Source organism: Pseudochaenichthys georgianus, chromosome 3, assembly GCF_902827115.2.
Source record: "Pseudochaenichthys georgianus chromosome 3, fPseGeo1.2, whole genome shotgun sequence".
NCBI classification, from domain to species: Eukaryota; Metazoa; Chordata; class Actinopteri; order Perciformes; family Channichthyidae; genus Pseudochaenichthys; species Pseudochaenichthys georgianus.
Genome location: NC_047505.1, coordinates 32,759,865 through 32,785,559, shown reverse-complemented (window position 1 = coordinate 32,785,559; position 25,695 = coordinate 32,759,865). Strand labels below are relative to the sequence as shown.

General features: G+C 40.4%; 2 protein-coding genes across 4 annotated transcripts in view; one reads left to right on the top strand and one right to left on the bottom strand.

Moving 5' to 3' along the window:
• The first annotated feature begins 801 nt into the window (after positions 1-801).
• Positions 802-15,094, top strand: spg7 (SPG7 matrix AAA peptidase subunit, paraplegin). 2 transcript variants are annotated; one of them, XM_034110179.2, is made up of 16 exons: positions 802-1,347; positions 7,853-7,955; positions 8,055-8,144; positions 8,271-8,652; positions 10,549-10,651; positions 10,738-10,863; positions 11,043-11,205; positions 11,558-11,731; positions 11,829-11,953; positions 12,186-12,288; positions 12,488-12,598; positions 12,688-12,803; positions 13,191-13,347; positions 13,524-13,687; positions 13,890-13,967; positions 14,098-15,094. In XM_034110179.2, the coding sequence occupies exons 1-16, from the start codon at positions 1,129-1,131 to the stop codon at positions 14,302-14,304; spliced, it is 2,421 nt and encodes an 806-aa protein (XP_033966070.1). In that variant the 5' UTR covers positions 802-1,128; the 3' UTR covers positions 14,305-15,094. The 2 variants fall into 2 exon arrangements, with proteins under 2 accessions (XP_033966070.1, XP_033966087.1); XM_034110196.2 differs by having other exon boundaries at positions 803-1,025.
• Positions 15,095-16,079: 985 nt separating this feature from the next.
• Positions 16,080-25,695, bottom strand: part of cdh15 (cadherin 15, type 1, M-cadherin (myotubule)) — a 33,612-nt gene continuing 23,996 nt past the window's right edge. For both annotated transcript variants that reach the window (XM_034102893.2, XM_034102901.2), the window contains 13 exons: positions 25,513-25,668; positions 24,264-24,419; positions 23,186-23,330; positions 22,910-23,091; positions 22,698-22,826; positions 22,399-22,581; positions 21,012-21,256; positions 20,766-20,902; positions 19,522-19,755; positions 18,648-18,887; positions 17,913-18,061; positions 17,610-17,801; positions 16,080-16,931 (listed from right to left, as the gene is read on the bottom strand). In XM_034102893.2, the coding sequence (XP_033958784.1) occupies positions 16,731-16,931; positions 17,610-17,801; positions 17,913-18,061; positions 18,648-18,887; positions 19,522-19,755; positions 20,766-20,902; positions 21,012-21,256; positions 22,399-22,581; positions 22,698-22,826; positions 22,910-23,091; positions 23,186-23,330; positions 24,264-24,419; positions 25,513-25,668 (2,349 nt within the window). In that variant the 3' untranslated portion in view covers positions 16,080-16,730. The remainder of the gene's footprint in view (positions 16,932-17,609; positions 17,802-17,912; positions 18,062-18,647; positions 18,888-19,521; positions 19,756-20,765; positions 20,903-21,011; positions 21,257-22,398; positions 22,582-22,697; positions 22,827-22,909; positions 23,092-23,185; positions 23,331-24,263; positions 24,420-25,512; positions 25,669-25,695) is intronic.

The following is a 25,695-nucleotide window of genomic DNA, read 5'->3' as shown; positions in this document are numbered from 1 at the left end:
CTCAATTGACTTAGAGCGCCCTCTGCTGGAATATTGCTGTAGTGTCTACATATGTTTAGTACTTAATGGACTACCTGTTTTTAAGGGTTTCAGAGAATATTCTGAACTGATCACACAATAATTTGATGGGGAGAAATAATTGTAATCACTAATCGCATTTTCTTCTGTTTTCTTGACAGATAATAAAAAGGATATTTCTGTTTTGTTTGTTTTTATATTTATTTATTTTAGTTTACTCTTTTAAATATATATTTGGTATAGTTGTATAAAATATGTGTCCCACACAGGTCATTGTATGTTGGTGTTTTATTATGTGTAGTTATGTGCTTGTGTGATTTGAAGAAGGGATTTGTTACATTACATTTTTGGTCTGCTATGTTTTATGCGTATTTTTACTTTCTTAATAACATTAGACACGGATATCATTATCCAATAAAACATGGCATACAACACGAGACAAACCCTGGACCCAAACTGGCTCTATATTGTGTACTAAATGTATAAACTCAAACTAAATAGGTAATATATCTTGGTTGCGTAGTCAGTATGCGTCCACTTGTGTGGTATAAATGCAGATTTAACATCGCGACATTGCCCACAGTCAATATTATCTTTAAAAAAGTGGGTATAATTTTAAAACAGTAGAAATGTCGGTAAAGTTAACCAACTAACTGAAATCTTACGTGAGACTGGAGTTGCACAACCTCTGCGTAAAGGTCTGCGCAGCGGGAAGGTCCTTGAAGAACAACAAGAAAGGTTGGAGTTTAAAGTTCGAGGCAAACATTTTTGGAAAGGCTATAGTTATTAAATATTCAGCATATATTAAACATAATCCTTACACAATTGGTACTTAGGTACAGCAAACATAATTGAATAAACAGTAAATACATGTTTGTATTTCTTTTATTTTCCGTGCACAGGAAGTCCGGAGAGGATGGTTGCAGTGTTGATATGGAGCTGACATCTTTGCTCGGCTCCACTGTTGGATAACCTAGCAAGCTAGCGCGAAACGGATTTAACAGAGGGTAAATAAATATGATAACTCACAAATTGAGCTTTATAGAAAACGAGAGGCTATGGCATTGAAATTGTTCAGATAATAAACAACTTCCAGGGATAAAAGACAGTATGTCGGCGTTGCTGTTGCAGCATCGTAGTGGTTTTTGTAGACAATACAGTACAGGGTTATTGTGGACACTGTCAAGGCGAAACTCTCACCTACTATCACACAAGCCTTCATCCAGCAATAGTGTTCAAAATGTGCTGCTCAGGTGTGCTAATGTCAGAAAGGTACTTCTTTCAAAATCGAATCGGACACTTACAAGTGAACCACAGAAACTCATTCAGGTAAGTCAATAACACTTCTCAATATGTTTGCTTGTGTAACATGTTGATGTGAATTCAATGTGGAGAGACAGACCAATAAAGATGTGATCGGAACAGGTAGCCCTTATTGAGAACCTTCACCTTGAATGTTCACTATGGAGTGAAATTAATACGATTCTGCATTCTTTAGCAGAATTTGAAAAATACAATTGTCAGTGATTTGTATTACCAATATCTCTTGTTGCTGTCTCCCTGTGCTTTAAATAAGATTATTAGCTACAATTAATCTACTTCCAAGTATGTTTCTCAGTCTGTGTAGCCACACTTATTTTAAAGGTCCCCTATTATGGACCATTTTATGGAAAGATGTTTTTCATCAATATAGTATAGGTCTCAGATATATGGGGCATTCTACGGAATTAGTACAGTGCGGTCCCACAACAAGAAAAACTATTTAACAAAACAATTAAAGGTGGGGTAGGTAATTTTGGAGAAACCAGCTCGAGTGCGCTAGAATTTGAAAATACACAGCCGGAAAAAATCTGCCACTTCCTTACAGAGCCCCTCCTCCAAAACACACGAACACGCACATGACCAATCGAGTGGCGAGAGGGACTTTATTTAGGTTCTGACCATAGACTGTATATATGGTTCTGACCTATGGTCAGGGGCGGACTGGGGGGAAAAAGTGTCCCAGGGATTAATTGACAGACAGGCCCACTTAATGCGTGGCATACTTAACAAAAAACCCTATGCATTTTATGTTATTTTGGACAATTATTCATATAGTAATCACATTAACTGAGCCCTTGAGTTGCCTAGAGCAAAATAGTTACAGCATATATTTAGTGATTTTAATGTTAACAGATCATTGATGCAATAACATTTTCACCCAATTTGCCTCACTTGACACATGGAATAAAACATGGGCGTAGGAAGCATCCTCAATGTGGGTGAGACAATGTAACAGGGGGTGTGGGAAGGTGGTGGACCTCACCTCCTCTAGGGGTGTCCGGGGGCAAGCTCCCTCGGGAAGATTTTGAAATGTTGAAGTTAAATGTATCAATCTGGTCCATTTTGAGAGCAAAATTAGGGACTAAATCTATGGCAGTCTGTAGGGGCTTGGACTGTGAGTCGTAGGGTCGCCGGTTCAAGTCCCCGACCAGACCTATTTGGAGTGTGGACTTCTACTTGAAGAGGTCCCAGTTCACCTCCTGCCGTGGTGCCCTTGAGCAAGGCACCAGACATCCCCCTTCCCCCCTCACTCCCATTGCTCCGCGGGCGCTGTACAATAGCTGCCCACTGCTCCTAGTACTAGACTCCTGGTACTAGGATGGGTTAAAAGCAGAGAACACATTTCACTGTGTGTGCTGTGTGCTCTGCATGTGTCACCATTAAAGAGGGTTTCATCCCTCCCAATTATTCTTCAACACCCATATAAAACAGAACTGTAAACAGATTAACTTTTTCTTTCAACATTTATTTGAACAGCAAGTGGAGGCAAAAGTGACTGCACCCAAAACAATATACCTGCTAGCTAACTAGCCTAAACTCAGTAACAGAATGTGGGCAACACGTTCTGCTCCACAGCCGCGCGACCTCTGAGTCAGACATGACTTCCCCCTTTTCTATCCTACGGGTACAGCCACTCCCCCTGAACCCTGTTGTAACAACATAATACACTTTTTGGGGATGCAGCTTGGGATGTGAGGACATGGCTTAGAAAGGGCGTGTCGCCTTCTGTCCTGCCAGTGTTGGCAGGACATTAATTAAAATGTCGAACTCGGACTTCATTTTAAGGACATTTCGGCCAGGGGTGTAAAGCTATCTTTGTTTAAGCACCGGATCGGCAAAACAGGAGAGTGTGTGCACCAGTTTGCCTTGATCTATGTATTCATGTATGTGACTCTCACAGTATCTGCTGCCCGCAGCTGTTTTATAGAAGGAAAACTTCCTTCACTTCATGAAATCTCTGCAGCACCAGGAGTAGGGTTGGGTATCGTTTGAATTTCCACGATTCCGATTCCGATTCCGATTCTACTTTTCGATTCCGGTTCTTAACGGTTCTCGATTCCGATTCTTTGAGGGGCAGGGTAAAAAAATGATACATGCTTCTTCCACCAAAAAAATTACATTTATTCGAGAAACTTGTACACAGGTTAGTTTAAAGTAATATTCACATGAATCAGTCTGTTTATATTCACTGCTATGTAACTTTAACCTGAGAACCACTGAAGCTACAACAGTGCAACAGTCCAACTTTTAAAAACAGTTCTTGTTGAGAAAAACAAGCATATCTGCCTCTCAGGCATACCGGGAAGAAAGGTTTGAACATTTTGAAGTAAAATGCTTCAATCTGGTGCACACGCAGAATTACTAGAGACTAGATCTAGGGGGTACAACTCTAAACACCCATATGAAGAAGATCGGTTTACATTTTAATAATTAAATAACAAATAGCCTACATGTAACGCATTTTATTTGTGTTGTTCATTCATATCTTATTTTACTATTTTATTTATGCATATGTTTTTATCTCTCCAGTTTAAAACGATGTGTCTGGTTTACTGTCCTATAGTATACATTGGAATGATTTCAAACCTGTTTTATCCCAATAATTATAAAAGAGTGACTTGGAAATATGTGTTTACATAAATTGTGATCAAAACGTTTGAGACCCACTGAGATAACTTAGACTAAAGTGAACTATCTAAACACTCAGAGTCCTTTACCTCACTGAGCTGTAGTTATCAGCCTCTCAGTATGACTGGAGAGGACTCTCCCTCCACATCATTGTAGAAACATCTTCTTCTTATATCCGTCAGAGCAGCTAGCACCAGATGCTAATAACAACAGCGCCCTCCCTTTCTCCCTAGCTCACTCGCACTCTGGCTGTGAGCTGCGGTTGCCAGATAAGCCAACATCCCCCATTTTCATCACTTGCAGCGCCCATCGTACAGGGCAAATGAAACGTGTAGCCGGGGTGAAAAGGGTGTTACATTTACTTAATTATGAATGTTGTTACATCAAGGCCGAAAATTAGAATGAGCACCAACGGTCAAAACATTTTTTTTCTTCTCCCAGAGCTGGCAGCGCAGCGCCTCCACAGATCTGGCGCCCTAGACGAACATCTATAATGCCAGTGCGACGGGCCGGCCCTGGTCTCAGGTTACACTGTAGGAAATGTCCCGCCCCGCTGCAGTCATGCAGTAGGCTACGGAGAGCGGCGAGAAACATTTCCTCAGGAATCGAAAAGCGGAACCGAAATTCACATTTCTAAATGATGCCGTTGGAATCGAAATGTTGGAACCGGTTCCGAACCGGAACCGGTTCTCGGTACCCAACCCTAACCAGGAGGCAGCGGCAGGGTTAACTCAGCCTCTGAGAAGAGGAGCGCGCAGTGCCTTTCACGCACCGCCTTTCACGCACCGCCTTTCACGCACCGCCTTTCACGCACCGCCTTCACTGTGTATACCTTCAGAATCATTAGAAAGGCTAAAGAGCGACCGCAGGCTGATGTGTTTTAACCACACACACCTCTACACACACACACACACACACACACACACGATTTAAACGCAGATTGTTGTTCCTCCATGTTACATTGTTATTGTTTCACTGAGCTCCCCTTTTTGGTCCGTAACGCCGTTACATGTATTCCGTTACAACCCAACCCTCGGCTGGGCCGGAACACTTACAAATGTGGGCCGGTAGGATTTAGGTAAGCAAAAAAAAAGGGGAGTGGCCAGAACACTTACAAATGTGGGCCGGTAGGATTTAGGCAAAAAAAAACACAGCACCGGCCCACCGGGGAAACTCCCGGTATTCCCAATGGCCAGTCCGCCCCTGCCTATGGTTCTGACATTACAGTATATTTATTTCAGAAAAAATATGTATTGAAGTCAATGGAGAGAGAAAGATTATCTTTTGATCCCGTTTGAATTGTGCCACGAATTACACATAAGATGTTTGTCAATCTTAAAAAATCATTTCTATGTCAAAAAAGTCACAGTTTGTCTTAAAACTGTTGAAATATAAGACTCTGAAAAATACTAGGGATGTCCCGATCACCTTTTTTTGCTCCCGATCCGATTCCGATCATTTGATTTTGACAATCTGCCGATACCGATTTTTCCCGATCCGATCTTTATGCAATGCATTAAGAGAAAAAAAAGGTAACAGATAACGGCTGGTCATCCAACGCGATGAAGTCAGCTATCTTGGCTGTTATTGTGTTCTGGGGCAGTTTCTCTTTCCTTTTAAAAGTCTCTGAAAGTGTCGGTTGTTTCAGTGCCGTTACCCGAGTGGCCGCTGTGTACTCGTCGTGTTGTTGTTGGTGTTTGTTTATCAGGTAGCGTATTAGATTGGTCGTGTTGAACGTAGCTCTGTTCTTTCCACCACGCGGAACCTCTGCCTTGCAAACACTGCATCTGGCTGTTACGCTGCCTTCGCTTTCAATTTTATAATACTTCCAAACTCCTGACATTTTCTCTGTCCCGACTCCCGAGTCACCAGCTGAACGTAGCCTCTCGTTAGCTTGCTGCTACTATTAGACACTGCGCCCACTCTGTTGCCAGATTTCAGAGAAATAAGCAACCAGGTTTGAAAACAAGCCCAAAGAAAGCAACACATACATGATGCTGTGGAATTTTAAACCAAAACTAAGTCCTCAGGATGACTTTAAGACGTGAACATGGTCATTTTTGTTTTGTAACATTAAATAATAAAAAAAAAATGTATAAAAAAAAAATCCCGATCCCCGATTTTTTTCTCCCGATCCCCGATCTTTTGAAAATCACGTGATCGGCTCCGATCCCCGATCACGTGATCGGATCGGGACATCTCTAAGTGGTACCGTTAAGCTCCGACGTTAACGGTCTTTTTATCGGTACTGGAGACATGTAAAAAATATATCGAGGGGTGAGAACCAGAGGGGCGTAAGTGACATTTAACCAACTTTACAGGAGAGCCAAAACAAAAAATTACCATACTTTGTCCTGACTTTGTTTATTAAATTAAATCTTTAATATGAAAACTTCATAAACATGTGGATGACAATATACTTAATGAACAATATTTTGACTTTCAATGAAAAAAATATTCTTATCTTTTTTTTATTCGGAAGTCACAAATGCGCCTTTTTGGAACGAAATAGTTCAGTGTGTTCTGTGTTAGGTCTTTTAGTTTTTGATGAATAACTCTGGATTGGTTTAGAATTCACATGCACCCTTTTGGCAGTAGAAAGAGCTCACCGAGAGCTTTTATTTGATATATATATAACTCATTTTTGACCAAAATGTCACTTACGCCCCTCTGGTTCTCACCCCTCGATATGTATATGTATTATTGCTACACGAACATTATATTGCAGTTCAATGGCTGAGCCTGGTTTTTAGCCACACCCCTGCATGTTTGACTAGGCAGTGACACTGCATCCCTGTAGCTATATCCCAAACTTTTTATATAAATCTGTTCCAAAATCTGAAAATCGGCATGTAACCTTAAGAATTGTCACTACCGAACACATATTATCTTCAATTAAGTAAACTTTTTCGGGGTTTTATGCAAAGTATATGTGTGTAAACCTCTTCAAATATGTGTATGCTAGGCATGTACTTGCTAGTATTCTTTAGTTATGCTCAATTTTAGCTAGAATCGTCATTACCGAAACAGTCACTACCGAAACAGTCACTACCGAAACATATGGTTAAGTTTCGGTAATTTACATGATCGTTTCAGTAGTGACAAAATTGAATGGTAAGCAGGTAAATCCCATCATTTTGAAATAAGTGTGTTTTTAAAGTCTGAAAATCAGTGTGTTACTTTAAAGGTCTCTTATTATACTATTTGTAGGCATATATTATAGGTCTCAGATATATACAAAACATGTCTCTGAAGTGTTTGGCTCGAAATACTAAACCGATCACCCATTGTAGCATCCCATAATCTCCTCTGTTTCAGCCCCGTTTCAAAAGTGCTGATTCTCTGTCTGTTACTTTAGATGAAAATAAGGAGCCACTCCCCACGCCCCTCTGCGAGATATTTGGTTAAAAAACCCACAATGGTGCTCTAGGAGGAGATTCAGGTGATAAGGTGTGGGGGGGGGGGTTACCTTGGTTGGTGATTGGCTAATTGTTACACAAGCCAAACAATCGTTATGACATCATAAAGTGGCCAAAATCTGATCAGCTCGTTTTCAGACAGGTTTTTATATTAATGGATTAGGAGAAAAAGTGAGGGAATCTTTTTTCCTGAAACCTGCAGAATCTCTCTACACACATGTTGATGTATAAAAGACATGAAAAAGTGGATTTTGCTTAATAGGTGACCTTTAATGAACTGAGAGTATTTTTTTCTACAGTGCAAGTCTTTTAATTTCTATTTGGATTCATGTATGTTGCTTCTCCTCTGTTGTAATTTCAATGTATTGTGAAGAGGTGTTAATGCATGTGCAAAGTACACCTTTTAAACTTTCTCTATGGCCTTTTTGTTCTGATCATTTGGCACTTCATTATTCCCACTACAGAGCCTCCTCCACAGACCCTTGGGTCCTGGCATGGTGGGACTTAGCAAAGAGTTAATCAGAAACAACCTGCTGAGGAACCCTGTTGGTTTGGTAAATATATTAGGTAAACAATGAGTTTTGTCTTACTTAAAATTATGATATCATATTATTTTACCTTTTTTTTTCTTATAGCTATTGATGATGGAAAACATTTTGATTTCAGGGTCTATAAACTTCTTTAGTACACCTCAATCTAAACAAGAGAAAAATAAAGGCAGTGGACCAAAGGAAAAAACTCCAGTGGAAGATGAAGGTAAGTAATAAATGGCTATTACTGACACATGGCTGTTTAATAATTGAACATCATCTGTCTGTGATATTCAAATCGGTCTTTAAACCTTTTTATTATCTTTCTCCACAATCTGTATTACCTTTTCAGAGGAGAAAAAGCGCAGAGACCAGGAACGCCAGATGTACAGGGACCGGCTGCGGACCCTCTTCATCATTGCGGTCGTCATGAGCTTGCTGAACTCCATCAATACCAGCGGTGGTAACATCTCTTGGAACGACTTTGTCCATGAGATGTTGGCCAAAGGAGAGGTGTCCCGTGTGCAGGTCTCTCCTGAGAGTGACATTGTAGAAATCTACCTTCATCCCGGAGCAGTTATTTTTGGAAAGCAGAGGCTGGCACTCATGTACAGAATGCAGGTTGCCAACATTGACAAATTTGAGGAGAAGCTGAGAGCTGCTGAAGAAGAGCTGAATATTGACGCTAAGGATAGGATACAGGTGTCCTACAAACGCAGCGGATTCTTCCGCAAGTAAGAACATGACCTTTCTCAAAATGATGTGTTTATAAATTGAGCAGTTCCATCTTTATCTATGCCATCTAAAAACACAGTACAACTACACTGAACAAAAATATAAATGCAACACTTTTGTTTTTGCTCCCATTTTTCATGAGATGAACTCAAAGATCTAAAACATTTTCTATATACACAAAATAACCATTTCTCTCAAATATTGTTCACAAATCTGAACAAATCTGTGATAGTGAGCACTTCTCCTTTGCCGAGATAATCCCTTCCACCTCACAGGTGTGGCATATCAAGATGCTGATTAGACAGCATGATTATTGCACAGGTGTGCCTTAGGCTGGCCACAATAAAAGGCCACTCTGAAACGTGCATTTTTGCTTTATTGGAGGGGTCTGGGGGGGGTCCGAAAACCAGGCAGTATCAGGTATGACCACCATGTGCCTCACGCAGTGCAACACATCTCCTTCGCATAGAGTTGAACAAGTTGTTGATTGTGGCCTGTGGAATGTTGGTCCACTCCTCTTCAATGGCTGTGCGAAGTTGCTGGATATTGGCAGGAACTGGAACACGCTGTCGTATACGCCGATCCAGAGCATCCCAAACATGCTCAATGGGTGACATGTCCGGTGAGTATGCTGGCCATGCAAGAACTGGGATGTTTTCAGCCTCCAGGAATTGTGTACAGATCCTTGCAACATGGGGCCGTGCATTATCATGCTGCAACATGAGGTGATGGTCGTGGATGAATGGCACAACAATGGGCCTCAGGATCTCTTCACGGTATCTCTGTGCATTCACAATGCCATCAATAAAATGCACCTGTGTTCGTCGTCCATACCATAACCCCGCCCATACCATAACCCCACCACCACCATGGGCCACTCGATTCACAACATTGACATCAGAAAACCGCTCACCCACACAACGCCACACACGCTGTCTGCCATCTGCCCTGAACAGTGAAAACCGGGATTCATCCGTGAAGAGAGCACCTCTCCAACGTGCCAGACGCCATCGAATGTGAGCATTTGCCCACTCAAGTCGGTTACGACGACGAAACGGAGTCAGGTGGAGACCCCGATGAGGACGATGAGCATGCAGATGAGCTTCCCTGAGACGGTTTCTGACAGTTTGTGCAGAAATCCTTTGGTTATGCAAACCGATTGTTGCAGCAGCTGTCCGAGTGGCTGGTCTCAGACGATCTTGGAGGTGAACATGCTGGGTGTGGAGGTCCTGGGCTGGTGTGGTTACACGTGGTCTGCGGTTGTGAGGCCGGTTGGATGTACTGCCAAATTCTCTGAAACGCCTTTGGAGACGGCTTATGGTAGAGAAATGAACATTCAATTCACGGGCAACAGCTCTGGTGGACATTCCTGCTGTCAGCATGCCAATTGCACGCTTTCTCAAAACTTGCGACATCTGTGGCATTGTGCTGTGTGATACAACTGAACATTTTAGAGTGGCCTTTTATTGTGGCCAGCCTAAGGCACACCTGTGCAATAATCATGCTGTCTAATCAGCATCTTGATATGCCACACCTGTGAGGTGGGATGGATTATCTCGGCAAAGGAGAAGTGCTCACTATCACAGATTTTTTCAGATTTGTGAACAATATTTGAGATAAATGGTTATTTTGTGTATATAGAAAATGTTTTAAATCTTTGAGTTCATCTCATGAAAAATGGGAGAAAAAACAAAAGTGTTGCATTTATATTTTTGTTCAGTGTAGTTTCATAAAGAGCCAAAAGGTTGACATTACAGTATGTGTCATTACCAACTGTAATGTTTTCATAAGGTATTTCTAGTTTAACAGTAAACTGCTCAAATTTGCACGAAACTCACATTTAAGAAAATGTCTTAAGCTGTAATCTTCTGTTTTTTCATCTCTCTTCTTTACAGTGCAGTCTATGCTCTAGGGATGGCTGCTATTGGTGTAGCTATTCTCTGGTATATCTTCAGACTAGCTGGCATTGGGGGCAGAGAAGGTGGCTTCAGTGCTTTTGTGAGTGAAACTAATGCTAGGGTTCTTTTTTGGTTCCACTGATTTTTGATTTGTGTATTAATTTCATGTCACATTCGACTTAACAGAATCAACTGAAGATGGCCAAGTTCACCATTGTGGACGGCAAGTCAGGTAAAGGTGTGAGCTTCAAGGATGTGGCGGGCATGCACGAGGCTAAGATGGAAGTAAAGGAATTTGTCGACTACCTCAAGGTAACACACCAGACCCACAGTCATATACTTTGGTTTTACATTGTACTTTTACCATGTTTTTTAATGTTAGGCAGAAAATCACACATCAAACTTTGTTATCATATCTACTACTTAAAGTGAGTTTTTTCACAAATAACTATAACAACTTTAATTTTAACTTACCACATTGGATTTATCAGAATCCAGAACGATACCTTGTACTGGGAGCCAAGGTTCCAAAGGGTGTCTTGCTGCTGGGGCCCCCAGGTTGTGGAAAGACCCTCCTGGCCAAGGCTGTAGCCACCGAGGCCCAGGTCCCCTTTCTGGCTATGGCAGGCTCTGAGTTTGTGGAGGTCATTGGAGGTTTGTAAAGTCAGCATCAGCAAACATTATGGCATGGAGCAGGTCAACATAAAAATATGGTAATACTGTGATATAGATGAAATGTCTGTTCCTGTGTTTCAATGCAGGGTCATTCTGTAATGACACTTCTCTTGATGTGTTTAAGGATTGCCATCACATGACTAATGATTTGTTGTAGGTTTAAATATCCTCTCCAAAATTGTGTCAGTGATATCCAATTATTGGTAAAGAATGTGATTTAATTTGAGGGATCACTCCTCAGTATTTGTGTCAGAAGGTAATTGCTTGAACCAAATTAGATGCCATCGGTTTCTCCTCAGTTTTGAGTTTATAATGTTATGTCTGTGTGTAGGCCTGGGTGCTGCTAGGGTGAGGAGTCTGTTCAAGGAGGCTCGAGGCCGAGCGCCATGCATCGTCTACATCGATGAGATCGATGCTGTGGGAAAGAAGCGCTCCACCAACACGTCGGGTTTCTCCAATACTGAAGAGGAGCAGACTCTCAACCAGCTGCTGGTAGAGATGGATGGTGTGTATAAAACCTGGGATTTCAGAGAAGATTGTTGTCAACAGACGTGGACTTTTCTTTCAGAACAATGGAACATTTCTTCCTTTTTTTTTTTCAGGAATGGGAACAACAGACCACGTCATTGTCCTTGCTTCCACCAACAGAGCAGATGTCTTGGACAATGCTCTCATGAGACCCGGCAGACTGGACAGGCACATCTTTATAGATCTGCCCACACTGCAGGTAGTCTTAAGAATATACCTTATCAGTTTGAACATAAACACATGTCATGTTGTCACTATTTAAAAGTAAAGCATGACACCTTTCGGAGCTGCTTCCTGGTATCCTGTTAAGCTATCTCACATTATCAAGCAAACAAACATATGGACAGATAAACCGTGGTAATTGTGTAGGAGGTTAAGACAGACTTTGTCAGTTAAATCTAATTTGTTACATATTTATTGTCATTTCTCAGGAGAGGAGGGAGGTCTTTGAGCAACATCTTAAGATCTTGAAGCTGACCCAGCCCCCGGATACGTACTCTCTGCGTCTAGCTGAGCTCACCCCAGGCTTCAGTGGTAAACACATATTTACTGTTTTGCTTTTGTGTGAATCATAAACATCTGTGACCCTAACAAAGTAATGACCAGCCTCTATGAATAAAGTATGTGATCAACAAACATGAACCGTCACAACAAAACACTGGTGATGTTTACTGAACTGTCATTCCCATAATGGTGATCATTTTGTTGTTTCCTACTCACTTTGTCTCTACAGGCGCAGACATTGCTAACATCTGTAACGAAGCCGCCCTGCATGCTGCCAGGGAAGGGCACAAGTCCATCGATACCTTTAACTTTGAGTATGCAGTGGAGAGAGTATTAGCAGGTACAATGATGCAAACACTGAATTCTGGAAATACTTTAAAATAAATGTCACCTGCCACTTTGGCTAAATCTGACAGTGTGTGTTTTCAGGGAGTGTAAAGAAGAATAAGATCCTGTCTAAAGAGGAGCAGAGGATTGTTGCCTTCCATGAGTCTGGACATGTTTTAGTGGGATGGCTTCTTGAGCACACAGAGGCAGTCATGAAGGTAATGCACGTCTGCTCCCTGATTTAGTGAAGACTTTTTTGGCCCGTTTCAAAATGTGACTTCATTGATGGCTTTATGTTTATAAACTGTGGAGCTTAAAGATTCTAAATTCAGGAGGAGCACTCCGGATCCAATTTTCTACCAAAGCTGTGTGTCTGAAAATGTTTTACGTAGCCCAAATCTCTTGTAAATCAGTCATTGCCACGCTTTATTAACACAAGTGGTTCTGAGAAATAAATTGATGTGTATTATCTCAAGGTTGAGAGGATGACTCTGGGCATCGTTTAGGATTTGTGGACTTACAGTTCAGCACTATTTAACAATGTAGATTGTTATAGTTTGACTGGCAAAATGCAGGATTCTCCATATTTTTTTTTTTTTTTTTAGGTGTCCATTGCTCCGCGTACTAATGCCGCCCTGGGATTCGCCCAGATCTTACCTCGTGACCAGTACCTGTTCACAAAGGAGCAGCTGTTTGAGCGGATGTGTATGGCTCTGGGAGGACGAGCTGCTGAGGCCATCAGCTTTAACAAAGTTACAACGGGTACTCTCCGTCTATTGTATATCCACTGTGATCACAGCTTGCCACGACAATTAACACTCAACTCTGATTAGAAATTGTGGCAGAGTATCCAAAAGTAAACTGCTAAACATCCAAATATAAAGACTGTCCTATACTGTGCACTCACAGTGATTTAATTGCCCTCGCTTTGTCCCCAGGAGCTCAGGATGACTTGCGTAAGGTGACCCGTGTGGCCTACGCTATGGTGAAGCAGTACGGCATGTGCGACAGCGTTGGCCAGGTCTCATTCCCCGAGACAGAGCAGCAAAACGGCGTCGGACGCAGACCCTTCAGCCAGGGCCTGCAGCAGCAGATGGATCATGTGGGTTATACAATTTGATTATATCTCCGTTAGCCCTCATTAGCACACACATAGGGAGTTCAAGTTAGTTTTTACTGATCTTTGTATCAGTTGTTTTGAAATAGGACTACTTCTCATCTCCCTGTTCATGTTCCAAGGACACAGTGAATGTTGCTCCATGCCATTATTTAATAAAACCATTTAAATCACTTGTTCTTCACAGGAGGCTAAGATCTTGATAGCGCGTGCTTACAGGCACACCGAGAAGATCCTACTGGACAACAGAGACAAGCTGACACTGGTCAGTTTATCCCTTCTTTGATCATAAATGTTATTTAAATTGTAGCTTTTTTATACCACTGAGCCTCGCCTGTATTACCTTTGGTTTGTTTTAAGTTCTAAACTTGTTGTTTTTGTTTTTTTCGTTCCAGTTGGCCAACGCGCTGATAGATCGAGAGGTGGTAAACTACGAGGACATTGAGGCATTGCTGGGGCCACACCCCCATGGGCCCAAGAAGCTGATCGCCCCACAGAACTGGTTGGAGGCTGAGAGGGACAAACAAGACACAGGAGAGGACCAACCTGCCCCACCTCCCCGTAAAGACAGAGACGAGGACGCGAATCCACAGATGGTCTGATATTAAAGTGAATGTATCAGAATTGTTCAAATGCTTTCTTTTTGTGGGGTCACCAGCGGAATTGTATAAAACCTGGTATTGATTTCTTACTTTGAAGCTTGATATGCCTGAAAGGGAAACCATCAACGTTCCCATGCATATGTCGTGTTTCAAATGCACTTGTTTTCTAGCTGACCCTAAAACACACCAAATACATTTCTTTGGGAGGACTTTTTTTTCTGTAATGTGTTATATTAGGTCATCGAAGCACTCAAATCGGTTCTATTGAAATGTCTCTTACTAGCCTAAACTACGGATATTTTAGAAAAGCTCTCTGAATTGGAAACATATACATACTGTATGTGCTACAGTAGGTTTTATGCATCTATACTGTTGCATATACAGGTTTGGATTAAAGTAATACTTGAGGATTTGTTATTTCAAATCTGCAAATTATAAAGCAACTGCTAGCTGTTTGGAGCTCGTCATACTGTACAAATAAAAGTTGATCTTAGGTGTGATTATTCTACTTTGTCCGAGCTAACCCTTTGTACCGGTGTTATGATGAAACTACAAATAGGCTAAAGGTTTGTTGTGTTGAATATGCGGCTGATTTTACTTCACACATCTGTCCTTTTCTCACCATGAGACTTAAGGATTCAATGGGTTGAAGGAAGTGGTTTTTTTATAATTCAAATCCTAGTTTTGGTTTGTTTTATGCGAGTGAGTATGGAGTCCAAAAGGATGGCGTTGTTGAATATTAAAATAAAGTGATGTAAATAATGTGTGGTGTTCTTTATGTTGTATTAAATGATCATGGAAACAGACTATTTACTTTTACACATTGTGTTAAGTTGCAGCCTAATGCTTAATTTCTTCCTCATTAATCTTCACTAAATACCGGTGTAGTACAACAAAATACACATAATAACCCTGATACACTGTATATTATTGGATGTACATTAAAGTAAACCTAAGTATGTATTTGAAGCACTATTGCCGGTGATATCAGCCTCGAGTCGGCTTGGGGATGACGCGACAACACACCTGGATCTGTGGATTTTCTGCCAGTCTTCTCCGCAGATTTTTCCGTCGCTGTCGGGTTGGAGGGTACAGTTGGTGGACAGTCATCATGTCTCTTTTGTCTTAAGAGAAGCTTCCATCTGGCCACTTTGACATTAACCAAGATCGGTGGAGAGTTGCAGTCCTTCTGGAAGACTCTTATCTCCACACAGGGTCAACCATAGTAACCACCAGGTTCTTGGTAACATCTCTTACACATGGCCTTCTCCCCCAGTTGCTAGGTTTAGCGGGGTGGCCAGCTGTAGCAGCAGTGTTTAAAACTTTTTACATTTAAGAATTATTGAGGGTCTTCAACGCAACAGAAACAAGTTCCTCAATAAAATGCTGTCTGAGCTCAACAAGCACATCCTTCAACCTCTTGTATTGGGTTTAGCTCCGATTTGCATTGTTAGCTGTGAGACTTTTTACAGACAGGTGTGGCTTTTAAAATGATCTCAAATCAACTAAACTTACCACAGACGGACTCGAGTCAGGTGTGGACACGCCTCAAAGAAGATCAAGAGAAATTAGAGGCACCTGAGCTAAATGTCAAGTAGAATAGCAAACAGTCTCAATAAGGTCAATATGATATTTTAGATTTAATACATTTGCTAAAACTTTAAAAGCCAGTTTTTTCTTTTTCATTATGGGATATTGAGTAGATGGTGAGTTTATACAGTTGTATGTAAAGGGGATCTTATTTCATGATGAGCAAAGAGAAACAATACACACACTTAATAAAAGACTTACATTTATTCTGGAAACTATTCATTGAAATATTCATTGAACATATACAGTAAAAAAAAAAACATTCAAAATCTTCACCTCCGAACTATTTGATACTATATAATATATTGTGGTACAGTTTGTTTGGTTGAGTAAATGTTTTTTTCCAAAAAGGTTAATAGCTGGAATGGAGGATTTGTGATCAAAAAAACAAAACAAAATGAAAATAAAATGATCACTTTTATATATAAAAAAAACACATAAAAGGTTTGTTTTCTCAGGCTTGTTGCATTAATACCGAGAAATCCAAGTCTGAGGATGGACAAACCAGACATGGACAATCATGTATTACAGCACAGCTCCTTTCCTCTCGGCTGATCGTATCAGCTCTTGAGTTCTCTGTCTCATTAACTTCTCCCAAGCTAAGTACAACATTTTTCCACAAGGCATTTTGTCAGTAGTGTCCAAATGAACCTCTTTAAACTAGGGCACTTAGAGATTAAAGTCCCAAGCCTTTACATAGCACTTATCTTTCTTTGGCACACTTCAAATCTTGTCCTTGACTAAAATCTTGCCAAATGGGTCAGAAAAAAAACCCTGAGCCCTGATCCCTAACTGGTGGTGAAGCACACATGTCTTTCTGTGAGGGGCTGTCCCTGTTAACGTGGGTCATACATGTTGGCCAGTTTCTTAAAGCGTGGTCCCCAGTCGTTGAGGTAGTCGTAGTCCTGGTCTCCGTCAGAGCTGCCTGAAGCGATGGAGCTGAGGCTGCCTGTCAGGGAGCCCTCTCCCTCGTAGTCATAGATCAGGGCCGTGTCGTAGGGAGGCACGTTCGGATCGTTGTCGGCAGCCTCCAGGCCCTGAGGGAGGAAAACATGTCAAATGGTTGGAAAAAAACAAAACAAAATGATGAGTGAAAATATAAATAATTCTTAGTAAACAAACTCTCCTTAATAACATAAATGAATATCACGTGTCCGACAATAAGTTATTAGAAGTACTGTATCTGCCCTCCTTCTCCATAACTCCATCATACACAACCCACAGACAACTAGCTCAATGCTATTATGTACAACCCAAATATCCACACAGTGTAAATGAGAGTAACATTCAAACAATTGCCCTTCACCTGTTTGGTACTTCTTCTTGAATTGATATGATGTTATATGATTGATGATATATTTGAGCCTCTACATCTAACCATTCCACACATTCACCTCACAAATTGAAAAACACATGCTCTTCAGAGGTACTTCTTAAATAATAACCCCTCTCTATGACCAAGAAAATGTATTGTATGTTATAAAAAAGTGAGCCTTTTCTTGCTTTATAGATTATTTGTTCAGAACCATTGGCAGAAGGTCTGTCAATAGTTAATACCTGTTTTGTATTTTTGAATTTGAGTTACTACAAAGGCTTTGCCCTTTTAATAATGATCCCAATTTGGGAAATCTAACTTCTAATTGTGGTCTGGGTCTTCATAATTCCTTGTTTATATGACGTTTAGGTAAAACAGGGTCCTGGTAGAAGCCTCTCACATCATTGATGTAGTCCTCGATGTCAGTGGGGTCTGCTGGCGGCCTCCGTGGGTAGATAGGTGAGGGCAGGTTATGTGGAGCGTCCTTCCTGAGGGGCTGCTTTCCTCGAGGAACAGCGGACCCTGGGTAGTAGGACCCCGGGGTCGAAGGGGCCTCAAGTGGATTCCACAGCATGTCGATGCTAAAGGCATTCTGCAAAGGTACAACATAAGCTTGACTGCATGTACTTTATGAATACAGTGATAACATGCATACAGTATACCACAAGATCGTTGAGATTCTCTTGACTTGTGACAGTCTTACCTCGTCTTCCTCCCCCCCTCCTTGCTCATCATAGTTGAAGACATTGTCACGGATGTCGTCTTCTGATTCCCCGACAAGCAGACCTGTCCCTTTCTTGATATGGTGACGTCTCCCACAGGAAGTCACCGCCACAGTCAGCAGCAGCAGCACTACGAGCAGACACATGCACACAATGAAGGGTTAATAACGGTTTATTAAGACTACATCCGAGAACATTCTGAAAACTGTCCATCCCACTCTCTAAAAGTCCAAAGTCACATCTATAAGTGTCTGACAAATAATATCAATAAAAACCCAAAAATGTTTACTTTAAACTGAAAAGCTAAATATAAAGTATCCAAAATGTCCACATTAGGCCGGTTTGAGAACATTACATCTATGTCATTCATGTTTTATAAATGACTTAAACTTTTGATTGTTAAATAAAATAGTATCAGATTATTTCTCTGTTATTTAGTGATTTGATTTGCCTTAACTAGGGACTCAAATTGACTTGAAATAGCCTGTGACTAAACCCCTTCTGACTTGACTTGGTTTGGACTTTTACTAAATTACTTGAGTCAATGTCTGGTCTATCAAACTGGAGATGGCGGTAGATGTTTGTGATCATTTGTATTTTAAACTCCTAAAAAAGCACATCTTCATGAGTAATTTAAACAACAATTAACTTGATTAGGATCATGTTTGATTTGTTGCAAAAATGTTTTCTACAGGATGACTCATGATGAGACTTACACAGGAGGAGTGCAATACTGGCCATGATGATGATCAGAGCGATGAAGTTTATTCCCACACTGGATCCAACGAAAGCCCCCGCCTCCGATTTACAATCTCCAAAGGAGTCACAGCGACACACGGTCACATTGACCTGAGAATACGCGCTCAGCACTGGGCTGCCAGAGTCCGACACAAACACTGTGACCACGTACTCTCCTGCCTCCAGGTCCACGAGGGGCTGAAGCACCGCATGGGTATCTGCAGAGGAGAGGAGGAAGATCTGAGGTTAGAAGTACACACATCCTTTACTCAAGTAGAAGTACAGATACTCGTGTTTAAAAATACTCTGGTAAAAGTAGAAGTACTGACTAAACTTCTTTACTCAAGTAAAAGTAAAGAAGTATGGGTTTCTAAATGTACTTAATTAAAAAGTACCCATAACTACCAGCTGTTTTAAAGAGTAACTGACCTAACTTTATATTCATAGAACAATAATGTCATTGTTAGCTAAGGAATGTTTCCATGCTGAACAACGGCAACGTGACAAAGTTTTCATTGGGCCCTCTTCTTTAGAGTAGACCAATACATGATGGATACACGGATCGTGTTCAAATCAATAGGCACGCAATGACTCTAAATAATAATGATCAAGCCACCAAACAAACACAGATTAAAACTTAAGTAACAAACCTGTTTTGAAAATGTAAGAAGTAGAAAGTACAGGTATTTGTGTCAAAAATGTAAGAAGTAAAAGTAAAAGGTTGTCAGAAAAATAAGTAGTGGAGTAAAGTACTGATACGAGAACAATTCACTTAAGTATTTGTACTCCACTACTTCCCACCTCTGTTCATGGGTACACCTGTCTTCCCCACCTCTAAAGCTCTCTCCTTACCGTTGACTTGAACAACAGTCCAGTTGATTGACAGATCATCGTCGGGCATCTCAAAGCTGAAGGGTGCAGCTTGCGGAGGAAAGTCTTCATCCACAGCCGTCACAACCAGACCAGAACTGCCGCGGCCCGTGTCCCTGCACACAGAGCCACTCAGAGGGAAGAGCTGGGGGGGGAAGTCGTTGGTCTCCTTCAGTATGATGGCCACGGTGGCAGTGGTTGACACACCACCAGCATCTACACAGGAGAGCAGAAACACACAGCCATGTCACATAAAGTTACAACAGCTTATATACAAATTATTCTCACAAAACCTGTCTATTTTATTAAGAAGATTAAAGCATGTTGTTTTCCATGCATTGGTCATTGTTGAGAGATTATTTTTGCTGCTATACAGAGGTGGGAGAAGTACTCAGATTTTGAACTTGAGTAAAAGTAGTTGTACCAGAGTGTAGGAATTCAGAATAATATTTATTATATGTTTTGATTATAATTATTGATGCATCAAAGGTGCAGTTAGTTTGAATGACTTTGTTTACTGCAGGGTACATTGTGAATTTACTCCAGGTGTAACTAAAGTCTGATTTATTTATATTTCACATCATTAATCCAAATCTGTAAAGTAACTTAAAGTATTAAATAAATAAGTAGTGGAGTAGAAGTACAAATTAGCATAAATTGGAAATACTCAAGTAAAATATAAGTACAATTGGACCTAAGTACAGTACTTCAGTAAATGTACTTAGTTACTTCCCACCTCTGCTGCTATAACATGTATTATTTCAGACACGTGGAAAGAAAATATCTGTTAACATCTTAAGAAATATCTCTCTTTCAAATTACCATTTCAATATCCCTTAATGCATCATTTGCATATTTGAACACAAACATTTCAAAAAACTGTTTTACAATAAAATGTTGGCTTAATGCTAGTAATTAACTGGAAAAGTGTCATGATCCCATCTGTAGTGCCAACACCAAACATAATGTTTAAAGGCCATTTTCTCAAATGTTTTATTTTTTCTCTAAGCATTAAATATCTTCAGTAGCACTTACATACACAATACTTTCCAGTTTATTTCCATCTAAATTAAAAAGGTTTGTACAGATGGCCTTGTTCATACATCCTCATTTGCATAAACATACAATTTCAGCTAAATGGTAATATGTGTAAACAATATTCCTAAAAAAGTTTATGGGTGATATCTATTAGCCAACATTTGTATATGTTGTGTTGATGCACTGACCTGTAACTTTGACAATGACATTGTAGATATTGTTTTTAACATTTGGAGATCGCATGTTGAACGTTCTCTTGGCATAGATTTCGCCTGTATCTCTGTCGATGTCCAGCCACTTCTCAGGATCTCGACTAATCTCATACCTGAAACAGAGAGCAGACCAAAATTACAGAAAAGACAAACTGTCCAATTAGTTAACTCACATTCTTAAAAGCAAACAAATGCTCCTCTTGCTCTGTGGCTGCATCGTACCTCAGGTCAGAATTATCAGGGTCCGAGGCGATGTGGCTGGTCAGTAAAGTCCCAGGGACCACAGACTCAGGGACAACCAGCTGTATGGGGTCCTCCCTGAAACGTGGAGCTTCATTCTCGTTCACCACCGTTACAAACACTGAAGCGCCGCTCACTGGGACGCTGGGAGCCTTGATGCTCAGAGGATTGACATTTTCCACCTTCAGCAATAAGACGTGCTCATGCTGTGCTTCATAATCCAGAGGCTGCAGGATAATAACAATGCAGAGAGGCTGTTACAGGGAGGAACACTGCCTGGTGGTTGCATAATAACGAATGCATGACAAATCTATATGGATAACAAAGGCTCGCATTTTATTCATTAGGAGACATTCATACATACAAGAAAAGTTAAGTACTTGTAATCTAAACTTCAGCCACTAGAGAATGGTGTTGAGTTGTGTCTGAGGGCCTTAATGCACGTTTGACTTTAAAGGGCAAAGCTACTCAACTATTCCTGTACCAAAGAGAATAAGGTTTTTGTTGATAGAATATAGAAAAATTTATGGGTAAAAGTTACTGGGATGTAAAGGCATCTGATGTTGTGTGAATGGTGTTCTTTTAAATCAGTAACTTAACACTCCTGGAGCGCAGAAATAACTCGTTGTCACCTAAAGATCTTATTACACTTAGCAATGTTTATATTTTTGTCAAAAGGTTCACATGCTCTCCTTTGTGGTTTGAATACAATTTTACATTTACTGCCATGTGTTGGTTATGGGTCTCTATTTCTAATGATTTCCTAATCAATTCATAGTAATGTTTTAGAATCAGAATCCCTTTCATTCCGTTTGCATGTTTACAGCAAAAGTGAAGATAGAGACAACAAAACAAATGAAACACTTTTAGAAAGGGCATGCACATAATATGTAAGTTATTTAAATGTACAAGTAACATTCGTAATACATTTCCAATTTACATATTGCACACAGCAAGACCCATGTCCTTTGACAGTAACTGTAGGTAAATGATTGCATGAATCTAACCTGATTGGTGTCACAATTATGTATGGTTATTTACTGAGCCCTTTAACATAGCTTCTATTGTGTATGGTCTTTTAAAACAAATGTATTTAATAAGTCCTGTGATGATATGATGTGTTTTAAAGTACGCTTTTTATCTTTTTTCCTTCATTGTTGTTGTTTTTACGATAGCCTTGAAACTACTTATAACGATTATTTTACCGCAGGGTAAAACCTGGAATTGTATGGGTTAGGAACAAACCCGGTAGAAATCATTTGTTCATCCACATACATTCGTCAATTGGACTTTTCTTACTTGAAAAATGTGGCCGAAGCCCCCCCAACCCTCACACTCTTTCAGTCAACAGCAGATCAGCACATTGTACCTTCACCACGGTCAGAACTCCTTCGTTGGTTGCAGGATCCGTAGTGATGGCAAAGTTGCCTTCAGGGTCGTTGGAAATAAAGTACTTGGCCTCCCAGTTTGCTGTTCCACGATCATCTCTATCTGTCACGTTCACCCGGCCGATCTCATTGTCCTTCCTGTTCTCCACTGCTAGCATGCTGTACTACATGAACCACACACAAAGCACAGACCACAAGATTCAATATCTAACAATTTGACAGAAGTCTTTTCTAAATAACGATTGAAAATATCCCTTATGTAAAGTTGAATGAGACTCACAGTGGCAGGGCTGAACTGTGGGGCGTGGTTGTTGATATCAGTGACATGTATGATCGCCACACTTTCATTCGTTAATCCCATGCCTCCCATATCAGCAACCTGCAGTTTCAACCTGAAACTTTTTACCAACTAGAACAGGATACGGCACATTAGTCAAATCAACTATACTAAATTGATCTGCAAAAGAATGTGCATATTGATTTTAATTTTACCTCCAGATCCAGGCCTACATCTCTTGTGTAAATGGCTCCTGTCTCGTTGTTGATACCAAACATCGTCTTGTCTAAATCGTTGGCAGGAAAGCTCTCCTGGCCAATGATAGAGTAGCTCAGGTAAGCGTTTTCTGTCATAGGGTCATCTTTATCAGTGGCGGTCACTGACATCACCAAGGTGCCTGTCAGAAATAATCAAAAGCATCAGTTGGTATGAATTATGTATTTTTGTATATATTTGTAACAGTATGTGATACATGTAATACATGGACGTACCTGGGACGGAGAATTCAGGGACAGTGCCGCTGAATTCTTTCTGTGTGAAGGCGGGTCTGTTGTCGTTCTGATCCAGCACCACGATCTCTATGGTGGACGGATTCTCTAGTCTCTCTCCACTGGGAGACAGTGCAAAGGCTTTCAGCTGCACAGACACACAAATACAACACACACATGTTAGAGTTCATAAACAAATATTTAGTTGTTATTATTATTATTATTATTATTATTATTATCCTTTTTGTTTTCTTTCCCTCCTCTTTGATGTTTCTCATTGTAATGAGGCCACACCTCAGGCCATTATGATTATAATTTATAATTCTTAATAATTTTCTCTGTGCTTTTATTTAAGGAATTGGCATGTAAACTGAGATATATAGATATCTTGCTACATGATTAAAGTGAGATTATTGTCACCCATGGAGAGATCTATGCGGGTGTATGTTGTATGTGTATTGTGTATGTATATATGGGATATACATATTTTATACATATTTTTATACATATTTGTATTTTTGTATTCGGGATTGTGGGAAACGATATTTCGATCTCTCTGTCTGTACACACAAACTGAAAGATTGACAATAAAGTTGACTTTGACTTTGTATGTATGGTATGTCTGTATGTTTACAAAAATGACAATAAAAAGAGTATTAAAAAAAATAAAAAATCTTTGGTTGGTTGTTTTTTTTACTATTCAAAACCAGAAAAACATCCAACACTCATGGTGACAGAGGGTATTTTTTGCACGGGGTATGAAGGAAATGGCAGAAAAAAATGTGCAGGATGTTTGGTTCTGCATCAGAGGTTACATCACAGTCATCTGGTCTCAAACACTCTGAAGTCTCCCAAGATGCCCATAAAGGCCCTTGGAAACCTGGAGACCTCTGGCTGTTAATACTAGAGTCTGAGATACTGACCTATGCTTTAAGACAAAAACACGGACCTAACATCAGAAACATATTGCCAGAGGTCTTGTTTTAGGCACTGTGGATTGTGTTAAGTACTTATTTCTGATAGTGCTTGGAAACACATTTCTGGGCGATTTAAAATGTTCCAGCACTAAATGCTCTCTCACCGTGAAGCTGTTGTAAGTCTCTCGGTCCAGCGGCCGCTTGCTCCTGATGACTCCTGTTATATCATCAATTTCAAACAGATTTTTGGGATCCTGGTCCACCCCCGCTCCCTCTAGCTTGTAAATCACCTCCCCTGTAAAGATTTTGTCCGATTTGATCTAAACAGAGAAAGGAGATGAAGTTGGTGATCATCACAACCTCACAGGAAAGGGGGGGACACACCATAAGTCGTAACACCAGATGTGAGCATGTTGATGATTAGGGACCTTGAAACAGCAGGAAATGCTATTATGAACTAATAACAGCAAGGAGTCTATATGTTATGCATTTTGTTTTGCTTTTTTTTATGTCCGTATATGTTCCATGCTGCATTTTCATCACCACATGGAGGCTCTACATTCCTCCTTGTACAGTAGGATTTATACACCTTCTGGTCCTCTGTGACAGCCTAAAACAACATTTACATTTCACATCTTTTAAACACTTGGTCTGTGCTGAGTGGGATCATCTGTGATGAAGAATTACAATCCACAGTGTTTGACAGAACAGTGCTGTGTTTAAAAGCATTCAGTATTGCTCTACACTACAGTATACAGACTAAGATACACAGACAGCCATCAGCTCATCAAAGCATATTCATGATGAGGAGTTTTTCCTCAGAGGACACACAAATTAGCTTAGATGCCTGAAATAAGATATGTGAGTAGCACAGGTTTTAAAGTTTTGTTATATAAGTGTTGTTCATTGTGATTTTCTGAACAAGTTCATTTTCTGCAGTGATCCATAATCCCACCAAAAAGATGTATTGGCTTTTTGTTGAGGGAACAAGGACAATGCTAACTTTCGGATTAGCAAAAAGAAAGCAATACCTACAGTACAGCACTCTACTGACCATTAGCTAAACCCCCTTCCCACAAAGCAATTTTACATTAACTCTTAGCAACTGTAAAGATGCATGGCAGATAAGCCGATGTTATGGGATGTAGTGAAAGGGAGAAAGAATTAAATGAGAGTAGTGTAAGGACTTAATAATACGGGGTGTTCATCTGCTTTAGTGTAAACTGCTAACTCTCTCAGCCCCTTCAAACAGCAACGTTTGAATGCAGCAAGCTAATCATGCTACATATGAGCATCTGATTATGTTTTTTGGATTTGTACGTTACATATATGTGTACGTTAAATATATGTTTTAACAGAATTGAAACAGCAGTTATACAGTGATATTCTGGTGTGAAAAACTATGCTTTGTACCTGGACGAGGTCTTCAGGAACCTGCTTGCTATTCTCCAGCACTCTGATTGGAGGGATGATCCAGTCCCTCTTCACCCTGAACATGCCTGTGCCTTTATTTCTCCATGGGTAAAGGGTCTCTTGCTCTTTGTGATGAGCCTCTGCAGAGCTCCACACCTGAAGGAAGCAAGAACAGCATGACAG